The sequence below is a fragment of the Clarias gariepinus genome, chromosome 17 (genome assembly GCF_024256425.1).
Source record: "Clarias gariepinus isolate MV-2021 ecotype Netherlands chromosome 17, CGAR_prim_01v2, whole genome shotgun sequence".
Taxonomy (NCBI): domain Eukaryota; kingdom Metazoa; phylum Chordata; class Actinopteri; order Siluriformes; family Clariidae; genus Clarias; species Clarias gariepinus.
In genome coordinates, this window is record NC_071116.1 from 26,670,803 (window position 1) to 26,682,500 (window position 11,698).

The 11,698-nt window shown below is 43.3% G+C and overlaps 1 protein-coding gene across 1 annotated transcript in view; it reads right to left on the reverse strand.

Annotated features, from left to right (window-relative positions):
* Positions 1–214: 214 nt before the first annotated feature.
* Positions 215–11,698, reverse strand: part of sppl3 (signal peptide peptidase 3) — a 39,395-nt gene continuing 27,911 nt past the window's right edge. Inside the window, exons 4-10 of the mRNA XM_053475891.1 lie at positions 9,859–9,978; positions 9,679–9,757; positions 7,746–7,858; positions 4,531–4,637; positions 4,078–4,432; positions 2,112–2,221; positions 215–1,993 (exon numbers count right to left, since the gene is read on the reverse strand). Of these exons, the coding sequence (XP_053331866.1) occupies positions 1,922–1,993; positions 2,112–2,221; positions 4,078–4,432; positions 4,531–4,637; positions 7,746–7,858; positions 9,679–9,757; positions 9,859–9,978 (956 nt within the window). The 3' untranslated portion in view covers positions 215–1,921. The remainder of the gene's footprint in view (positions 1,994–2,111; positions 2,222–4,077; positions 4,433–4,530; positions 4,638–7,745; positions 7,859–9,678; positions 9,758–9,858; positions 9,979–11,698) is intronic.

Sequence of the window (11,698 nt, forward strand, 5' to 3'; positions counted from 1 at the left end):
AAAAAAAAAAAAAGTTTAAACACCTTTTCCGTGTGGTGCACAAACACAATCTGAGTAAAGGGAACACTGAGCGTCATTTAATCTACATCACACATGTATCACCTCCAGGGTTTATTGTCTCCTTAGTCTTGGTAGAGAGCGCTACAGCTCTGTCCTTTTGGACACCCTTTTAGTCTTCTTCGATACCACTTTATCCTGTACAGGGCTGCGGGGGACATTCCCGGAGACTTTGGGCATCAGGCGGGGTACACCCTGGACAGGGTGCCAATCCATCTCACACAACACAGACAGTTACGGGAACGCCAATTAGACTAATCTGTGTGTTTATGGACTGTGGGAGAAAACCGTGAACCCACACACCCAAGACCTGGAGCTGCAAAGCGACAATGCTAACCACTACGCCATTTATGCATACAGAGAACATAAAATATAGATCAACAAACAAACAAACGTCAAACGCGATCCGAGCTTAAACCGCACAACAGTCTGATTAGATTCAGACAGAGACCGAGACGGTCTCAGAACCAGACCAGAGAAGAGTTTGTTACAGTTGGATCGGGTGAGAGACTGACCATACAAGTCAACGAGCGGTTGCTATAGCAACGAGTAAAACACGCCAGAAACAAGTGCACTAATACAAACCTGCTCTGTAGGATCAAACTGGAATTCTTTTTTTTTATATTTTTTTTTTTACACGATCTGAAGAATTCAACTGCACTGGCGTTGGAAAGCGGACTAGGACACGACGAGACTCGATCTTTGTAATCTAAAAATAAATAAATAAATAAACAAACAAGCAGATAAACAAAACTCGAACGCGTCATCACGGACAGTCAGAACCGCGCTCTTCCCTTACTTCAGAACTCAGAGGGAAAAAAACCCCAATGGCGGCTTTTTGAAATCCAAATTTTACCAAACTGTTCCTTTAAACGAGGGAACGTGCTCGCAAAAAGTGTAACTGTGCGACATTTAGAGTGGGGATTTACAAAAAAAAAAAAAAAAAAAAAAAACGCATTTCCCATCGACCCCTGACTACAAATCCACCTGAAAGAAGAAGGAAAAAAAAAAAAAAAAAAGCAACAAAGGGAACACACACACACTTCATATTTGATCACACAAACGCAGACACACCCCAACATGATAACCCTAATACATGTGTACACATATATACATAAAGGGGCGTGGCCTTCCTGAAGGTAAGGACACGCCTCCGATTCATAATGCGTCGCTTCTTTATATGTCAAGAATAAAATTTTTCTAAATAAAATACACATATCTGTAAAGGGGAAAGGGGCGGGGCTTATCAGAGAGCGGGAAAGGAGAGAGGGAGGATGCGAGAGAGAGAGAGAGAAGCAGGAAAGCATCTGTACCTTCGTACAGGCCTCGTGTACGTGTGTGTGTGTGTGTGTCCTTGTGTTGGTCCCTTTAGGGTAATCATTGTCCTAAGCTGAGATTTCTTTCTCAGAGTCTTCTCCATAATTCAGAAACAAACAAAAATAAAAACAAAAAAAAAAAACACACACCAACTGTCTGCATATCCATAATGACGCCGATTAGAAAAAAAAGTCACGAGGCGCTCAGCGAGCACCGCTTGTGTCCCATAAAGACAAGTCTAATAAGGAGTGGCCTCTCAGTCCGACAGGGACCAGTAGGGGAAATATGAGAGAGAGAGAGAGAGAGAGAGAGAGAGAGATGATAAGGAAACAGAAGAGGTAATAAAAAGAGAAGGGGAGTGAATGTGCTGAGCAGAATCCATCTGGCAGTGAAGACAAGCGGCTCTCCATCTGATCGACGAATAAGGGGATGAGAAGAAGACGAGTGCGACTCCTCGTTCCCTCCCGTGTCCCTGCTCTCCCTCTCCCTCTCTCTGTGCGTGTTGGGGATGAGTAGGATTGAATGCCACCCGTCTCGCTCGTGGCCATCATACGTCCATGAACCGGGAGCTGCTGGACTTGGCGTGGAACGGCTCGGACCACATGCGCCGCAGATCGCCCTGGAGACGCCCAACGACACGAAAAGGTCAGTCTCACGACAGGGTGTACAAACTTACTCTGAACATCAGCAGACAACTCAGAAGGAGAGAGCGAGAGAGTGGGTACGGGGGTTCTTACCTTCAGGTAGGCCATGGTGAGCAGAGGCAGCAGGGTGAAGGGCACTAAGTAGAGCAGAGCGGGCTGAGCCGCGCGGTGAATCCGAGACGCCACGGTCGCAGTCAGCAGCCCTGTGAGACAGAAAGCATGCGTGATTATCACGTCTACAGGGGACGGAAGGGAGCTCCTTACAAGACGCCACATGATTAAGGCACATCTTTAAACAGTGACTTAAGACATATCCGTTTCTTCTGTACCACCCTAACCCCCTGAAAACAACAAAAAACACCCCAACAGTGTTTGACTGACTGCAAACTAACGTACTAACCCAGTGTAAGGATCTATGCAGTGACGGAAGCTGTAGAACACTTTCCTAAGTCGCTCTCTGTGAGTCGCTCGTGTCTGCCAAATGTCTAAATGTAAATCCCAGTCTTTGGGTTTAAAACAGATCTCGGGGTAGAGGATTAAATCGTCCCCTTGTCTACAGGATTACGGAGCTGAAAGATCAAATGTGCTTCCGACTAGACTGCTTTGTATTTACATCGTCATAAAGCAGCTTTACAGAAACACTGCCTGTCGAGTCAGAGGTGTGAGGGAGAAGGCAGGGGCGAGTCAGCGAAGGAGGAGAGGACTCCTGTTTATTCTGCAGCTCATCCCAGGACGCGATGACGATCGCATCAAATTCTACACCCTCTGCCTGCTTTAGACACATTCTGGAGATGTTTGAAAGATGATTACGTCACTATTTTTATTATCAATAATAATAATAATAATAATAATAATAGTGAGTGTGTCTGTACTAAAACATAGTGAACAACAGTTTGACAGTAACTTAGTGATCAAGAGCAAAACCCCCACATCCTTTAATATTTCTTTAAATAATTAAATTATAAATATATATTGATATTATTTTTGTTGTGTGTGTGTTATTTCGTGTTGTGGTCGTCATCTCTGTAAGGCCTTGTTCACACGGGCGTTAAATTTTTGGATAAACGAACGTGCTCTGAACGTCCTAGACGTTTATGTTGCGTTTTCTAGTAGCGCTTGATTGACTTCTACACCGGCGTTCGTTTGTCTCTGTCTAACGTCAGCCTGCAGCCCAAATTGTAGTTTGTGTGTTAACCTGTGGGGGCAGTGTGTCGAGAACTGGATATGAAAGCCCGCCGCTACTGGGTTCACTGGGTTGACTGCACAACGTCGGATTAAAGTAAGTTTTTTTTGTGGTTTATGAAGAAGTGCGAAAATTTCCGCATAAGTTTTTCAACAATTAATTTTTTTATTTTGCCTTTTTCCGCATTTCCCTATGTATAGCATGTAGGATCATGGGATATATCCGGTCCTCCTAAGCCTAAAATGAACGCGAAGAAAACGCACTAGAAGCGGGGTTTTCTTGCGTTCGTAGGGTTTTGAATGGCAAAAAAAAGCTGCATGCAACGTTTTTTTTTATGCCGTATAAACGCGCAGCTGGACAAATGCATGTCACCAAAGCCCGTGTGAACACACTCATTGACTCCTATGTGTAGAAAACACTCGCCGCTTGATCCGCGCTCACCGAACGCTACAAAAGCAAGAAAAACGCTCGATTTTAACGAACGTGTGAACAAGGCCTAAGACTTTATCACCTCAACAAATTCCTTGTATGTGGAAATGCACTTGGCAAAAAAAGTTCTCTCATTCTGAAATGAGAGACAAAGTCAGTGAGTCAGTACGTTAGAAAGTCAGGAGTCAAATCAGTGAGTCGGAAAGTTAGATACTCAGGAATTAAGCCGGTTAAGTAAGTGAATAAATCATTAAGGTTAGAGTCACTAAGTAAATAAGTCAGAAAGTGACACAATAACTTCATTATAATAATAATAACTAGGCACATGAAGCCATTAAGTGAGTCAGAGAGTAAGTCAGTAACGGCCCTAAACCCCAACCACCCCCCCCCCCCCCAAACCCCACACCACGACCCCTACAACCCCAGCACAGTCGCTTCCCAACTCACCCACGAAGTAGCCAATGAGGGTGCAGTGGAAGTAGGAGACGCGCTGCATGCGCCCGGACATGTTGGCGGGACTCTGTGCCTCGCCGGTCGCCTGCTTTTTGTAATTGTCGTAACGCAGCACAAAGCAGAGCAGCAGTCCGGGCATGACGATGTCACCGATGCCCAGCATGGAGAAGTGGCTGCCCGTGGAGCTCGGGAACACCAGCTTACCCGGGAGCGAGAGGCGAGGCACGTCGCGGCCCATGCTGGGGCCCAGGTGCAGCTTACGGGAGATGACGTCCAGAGGGTTATCGGCCGGCTGCGTGGCCACCTTCACCATCACGTTACTGTTGAAGATGTAGGCTGAGAAGAAGACCTGCGGAGGGAGGGAGGGGTACACGATTATACTCACAGGCTAGACCTGGAACAACACTCGGTGCACTCTGTGTGTGTGAGTGTGAGCCATGCTCTTACCCAGAAAACATCATAGATGAGCAGACCAGACAGGAGCAGACAGGACACCTTCAGACTGGGGAGTCTCACAAAGGCGATCATGGCCACACACAGACCCATCGCCAGCGCTGCACACAGGAACAGCATCGACGTCAGAGTTAACGCAAGTCTCATTCACATCATCACCCAAGAACTGTTTCCAGTAAACATGTGTCGACTTTCACACACACTCACTACACCGCACTTTGGTTTTAAACCAGCTGAGAGTGAAGCCCTTAGAGTGGTTTCACAGCATCACAAGAGCGCGAGCAAGAAGCACAAACAAGGGGAAACGCTACAAACACATTACAGCTCCATCATGAGACCCAATAAGGATCATCATCTTTTGTCCTCATTTCATATGTGAACCCGGATCTGCTCTGTTTCAGCGGTCATTCGAGTACCACTACCCTACCACCGCGTCGCATGCCTTCGCTACTACAACAAAAATCCTCCAATTCTGATTGGTTCATCTGGTCAAGATGATCTGGATCTGATCATCCGATACCTGGAATACCAGTCAGGGCCTTTCATGTGGATCATTACTGCACAAAACCTTCATCCGACACAGGAAAATATTCGGTGGGACAAAATAATTATGAAACAGTCGACCACCTCACGAAGTGGCGGCTCAGGGTCGGACGTGGATTTTTCCTGAGAACCTGATGAATAATTGTTCGCAGAAACTGCAAATATCCTCCGCAATTTTTTATGGCTTTTTCCCAGGGAAATGTATATAATTTATGAATTTTAACGCTAAACAATTAAGAACAAAACAATTTTGTGACGCAACATAAACGTTAATGTAAATTCAGCTAAATGTCCATATAAAATATAACTCTACATAAATCTTTTAGTACTGTAGAGTAAATACAAGCCAACTGTAGAAAAAAACTTTGCTTGTGATGGTGAATTATTACCATATTTACCCTACAGTACTGATACCAAAGAAAACCCGTTTGCATGAGTTAGAGTACATATGGGGAGGGGGGGTAACATCTGGATTTGACTTGCTAGCACTGCGGGAGACACAGCAGTACAGTACTGTACAGTACACGGGTTTACCTTTACATTCTGTTTTTTTTTAAGGTAATGTATTAAGCTGAGTTTGAAATGAAATTAAAGGGTTTTGTTTACGGTTTAAATGATAAAAATAGACATTTTTTGGACCACATACAAAACGTGTGGTTTTTCACAATTCTCGGCTGCTCAAAGTACGAAACCATCGCTAGTTTCGAGGGTCGACTGTGTAACGTTCATAAGCAGTAAAAAGAAATAAATAAACTGATAAAGTTATGAAATGCCGATTGTTTTGTGTGCTGATTCATGTATCGCCACGTTGACTCTCAAATCGGTTTTGATCACAGATATAATCGATTCCGCGCCGGGTGCACGAGCTTCTTCGTGGTGCATCAGTAACTCATTTATGAAAAGTCGCACACGTTTAGAAGCTTCTGATCTGCCGTTTTTCTCCAAACTCTGTAAACGAATTAGTCTCGGACCCAGCCTCAGAACAACACATTGGCTAGTTAGCCTCTGCGCTAACTTTACCACATGCTAGAGGTGGCGCACTCTGAACCGTCATCCCGTGTGGTCGGAGCTCATTATTTGCTACGTTTGTTTAGAAATGATAACGAGGCGGAGACAGAGATACACACGCTCAGGAACAGTCAAGCTTTTTGTTGAAATTTAACTTGAAGTTAAATGTTAAACTTGTATTTGAAGTTAGTTTCTATTGTTTAAATGCTACACTTGTGCAGTTGAGTGATATTTAATTACAGTTAATTATGGAAAAGATTCCGGATAAAATACGGATTTTCCAGGAACATCTGTACGGTCGGTGTTACAGAGGTAACAGTGATAAAAACTAGACGACAAAGTTCGTCTAAAGGCATGTAATATGCATATTTGCAAAAATTTGAAACGGAAACATCATAATACAGTGAATGAAACAAAATAAAAAAGGTGGAATATGAATATAATCCTGAAGCCAAGGCCGGTCTTTAAGGTGCATTTGTAGCACAGCCCATTAGGCACTCAGACACACACACACACACACACACACACACACACACACACACACAGACACACACACACAGACTAAGTGATTAAGGTATTAAGAGCTCTGAGAGCCAGTAAGGAATTCTGTCATCGTATAATGAAACACTCAACCAGGTGGAACAGAAGCCTGTTGTTGACTCTGCACTCCTGAACTGTCGCTGCCGGTCTGCAGGTTAACAGAAGCTGTTGCACGCGGTACAGCGTCGCCAATACCGACGAGGAGCTAGCACACAGTGCATTTTGAGACGCGCGACTTGAGAAAGACCTGCCATTATTATCATGTCCGTGTGTGCATGTGATTTGGGGCGACCATCCCAGGCTTTATACCTTGGCTGATGTACAGCCAGGTCCAAAAATATATGGACACCAACAAACGTAGCCGTGTCTGATTTTTCACAATGAAACTACTGAACATGAACAAATAATAAAACTGAGCTCTCGCGGCATGGCGCCTTCGCAGGACAGTCTCTACATGGGACACTTTCTCTTCCTTAAAAATCAGGAAAATCAAGCCAACATTAACGCCGTATGAACTGATGCTGTAGATAAAGAAGCGATTAAGAGCGTCTAACGCTGAAACACTTCAGGGGTCATCGCGGATCGCAGGGCCGAGTCTCACCATCTTTACTTTTATAGCTTGTGACAGAGTGAGGTACATCTCCACGTCATCTCTGGCCTACAGAGTACTGGTGATTTTTGTGAGCTTTAAAATAAATAAATACATAAAGAAAGAAAGAAAGAAAGCTGTATACTTTGGGAGATTGACGCTGAATTACAAGACTGAAGCACGAAATTGTAAACTGTATCCGAGGCCTCGGGCAAGACAAAACACTAAAGTAACCTAAAAACTAACCAAACACACACTCCCCCCCTAAACAAACAAAAAGAAAGTGGAAGGTCATTCGTGATTTTGGGGAGGAAAAAAATAAAATAAATAAAACACACCGCATAAAAGAAATAATTACAGTCATCTAAAGTGAGTAAAAAGATAAAAGGACGAAATGATACTGAGTGTTTCATAATATGAGACAAGACTGTTCTTTAAAACAAACAGGGCTTTATCAGCATGTTATACACTTTGGAGGATACAGCGCCCGCTCAGTGACACACACACACACAGACACACACACTCCTACCGTCCATGAGGAGCCAGTGTCCCGTGAGCACCCAGATGAGGACGAGCATGACGGAGAGAGAGAAGGAGAGCAACTCGGCCAAGGTGAAGCGGCCACAGCAGCCAAATGAAATCCTGCACATAAACACACACACACACACACACACTTTAGAGACACAAATAGTCTAAACAAACATGACCTACAGGTTAGCTCAGAAAGCCTGGGGAATTAACCGCTGAAGCCTGGAGACGTCCATAGGTGCTTTTTGTTAGATGAAATTTCAGATTTTTCTTTATATTTCTAATCAAAGATCGCTTTCAGATGAACACCAGAAGATTAAATAGACACAAGACATCATCCAGACGTTTGGGCCACCCGAAATACACCTTCAAACGATCAGTTTTTTTTCCAGATCAGTCATTACAAAAGGATAGAAAATGCTTATTTATTATAACATAACAAGCACATAATTAATCATTGTACTTCTTTTCAGTATTTAATAGAACATTTAACGTCTAACGCCCCACATGTGTACATGACCAGAACCAAAATAATCATCATTAGGATTTCATTAGCACGCTCATGTGACGCGCATTTAGAGGTGAAATCGGTGGATTTCTCTGCTGTGAAGCTGATGTTATTAAAAATGTTCTGAATTAACCTCTGAATCTGATCAGCTCTGAAACCTTTTCCATCCGGGTGTATTAATGTCCCGAGTGCAGCGCTGCTGACTGACACGAGACACAGGTTCCACATCCCCGCCCGCAAGGATCAACACAACCTGCAAGGCGAGTCTGAAATCTCCACTTCTACAGAGAGCTGCAGGGCTTATTGTAAATGTTGTTTCCACAGTCAGATCCAGAAGTATATGGACAACGACAGTTTCGACATGATGTGACTGAAGTATGGACATGAATGTGTTTAAGGAATAGTTTAGGTTAGGTCTGTTTTCAAATGAAAACAGCAGCAGGTAAATACCAGCACACTGCCACCAGGCACAGGTCTTAGTTGCGATAAAATTTCCTGCGTTGCTCACTGACTGTAAATTATGTCACTTGGAATGCGAGTACGATGTTGGCAATCAGGGCCGAATTCCACAAACCCTCATTCTGTGCAGCACTGCTTTCCAAAATTCAGCTGAGGCTCGCATGAAGCTTCTGAACTAAACACACCGTAACTCTGAAAGATTACAACTTAATTTAGCTCAATGTGCCCGCCTTAAAATTCTATAGGGCACTCGTACGGCATCCATGAAGATCCTGTTCCTATAGCAACATGCAGGGAACGCCTTCACATTCTATCCATGTAGCGACTGGCATGGCATGTCTGTTTCTATAGCAACTGGCATGGCATAACTGAAAAATGTTGTTTCTATAGCGACTAACATGGGATGCCTCAACATTCTGTTTGTATAGAGATTAACATGGTATGCCTGAAAAATTCCGTTTCTATAGCAACGATTATGGCGAGCCCTGTATAACGAGTCTGAAAATAGTTTCTATAACAACTTAAAGGGTACAGCAGAAAATATTGTTTCTATATTACCTTGCATAGCATACCTCAAAGTTTTATATATATATATATAAAAATTATTCTCCTGCAAGTCAGAAAACGCAACTTCTGAAAATGCTGTTTCTATAGCAACTTGCATGGCTAACAGGAAAAAGCTGAAATTCTGTTTCATAGGCATTTAACATCAAGTCTAAAACACTGTTTCTATGGAAACGGCTACAGCGAACATGAAAATAGTGTTTTTACAGCAAGCTGCAGGGAGTGTAAAATTGCTGTTTCTATAGCAACTTGAACACCTTGAAGTCTGAAAACACTGTTTGTAACCCACTCACAAACTGTACAAGAATAAATGAATGACAGGAGATTAAATAAAACATTTCAGTGCATTTCAGAACTCCGGACACACGGGAGCAAAGTGACAAAACATCAGGACTGATCTTACTTGTTCTGTGGAGAACAGGGTCGCGTCAGATACTGGCACATCGGCAACAGCAGGAACGCAAACGCTATAGTGGCCAGAACTGAGAGAGAGACAGAGATGGGGTGGGGGGGTCAATATCTGAATAACGTGTGTGTGTGTGCATCTGTATACATGTCTATGCGTGCATGTGACCGATCGTACCTGCAGTACAGATGGTAAAGACCACCTGGACCGAATCAAAGAAGAAGAACATGACGAGGAGCGAGACAGATGCCCCGATCGGGAGGAACAGAGCCTGTGTGGAGTCGATGGTCTGAATACCTAAAAAACAAAACACACACACACACACACACGCGTGATTATGTATTGGGTAAAGTTAAACTGTTTAACATCCAAAAGAATAAAAGCCAATCTCATCCTGCTAAAGATGAGTGTTTGTTTGTTTCGCTAACGTTTCATTTTGTCTGCTTTAGCTTCGATCACAACGGCACTGAGCTCCATTCACTTTTGGCCAAGCTCTGGTACCGATGATGAGAGAGAGAGAGAGAGAGAGAGAGAGAGAGAGCTCTGTAGTCTTCTCCAGCACATCTCAATCACCTTGTGGTTAATAAGGTTGTGTGTGAAAATGATTCCTCACGTTCTCAGAAACACTCTCACACACTCCTGACTGCTGGGATATACCCCGTGCCATCAGGGAAGAAAATCTCCATAGATGTGATAACCTGGTAATTCAGTACATTCAGGTCGTCAGCTGACTTTATTTTATTGCCCCATTACGGTTGCTGAGTCTCGACCTGAGCGACTGAAGCACCCCAGAGACGTGTACAGTGGACACTATGCATGATGGGTTCACGCGCTTCCCTTCTTACTGACACGCCCATCACTCTAGAATGGGGTCAATCTGGACTCATCAGATCACATGCTCGTACTCGGTGCTGGCCCGCTTAACACGCAATGCAGGCGGTGGCCAAGGGCCCTTGTCGTAAGGCGGGTATCCCATGATGGTGGAAAGTATGTCACTGTGTTTCGTGCACGTGCTAAAGAGCATTTCCTTCTCACCACAATAGAATGCGAATATTTAAACGTGTCATTGTACTCGCAACACATGGACCCATTAAACATGATGCAATTCATAATAACGGTAAAAAAAAATATATTTTACCCTCCATATTAAATCAAAAGCATAGCTTTGTATAATCAAGACATGCCAAATTGCTGAAAACAATAATAATTAAAAAACAACAGTATAAATAAAAGCGTAAAGGATTTGAAACATCCACAGGAGCAGAACATACTAATTTGCACTACTGGGCTATACTGGGAGAACTGGAGTACCATAATGATCAGAGTATTCGTATACATAGATTCCACTACATCTCTTTAAATTGTTCACGTTTAATTAAAAATGTCCTATTTTTTTTATTAATGTTTTATTGCTTACGTGCACGGTGCAGACGTACAGGCTGAATGTGAAGTTAACGTCTGTACAAGGTAGCGGTATGTACAGTCTCGCGTGTGCACTCGCGACCCTCTTTCGCTGGGAGTTTCTATGTTACATAGATGCTAGCTGAGAGCGGCGGGAGATTGAACTGTACAACGAGCAGCTTAGGATGGCAACAAGTCCATCATGAAAAGGGGGAAAAAAAAAACGTCTACAGGAAAATAAATCAGACTCGGAGACGGAGAGGCCGCGGTTCAACAGAGCAGATTCTGTTTCTCATCATCACTGCAGGCACAGTTTTACTGTAGGGGACAGTTTGTTCATACAGATGGTGTGTGTGTGTGATATTTTAACATGACAATTCTTTTTAGAATTAAACATAAATAGGTTGAGAAACACAAATGCGTTTATGTCTGAGATTCTTTTAAGCATTTAATTCAAGCAAAAAAAACCAACAGATTTTTAATTGCAGATGCTGAAATTATTACTTCATTATTTACATTTTTAAGCCAGTGGGCCCAGTTTTTATGATCTCGGGCCTCAGAACCCGTAGTTGATTTATTGAAACTTACTGGGCAAAAGTTTGTAAACCCCTTCTAA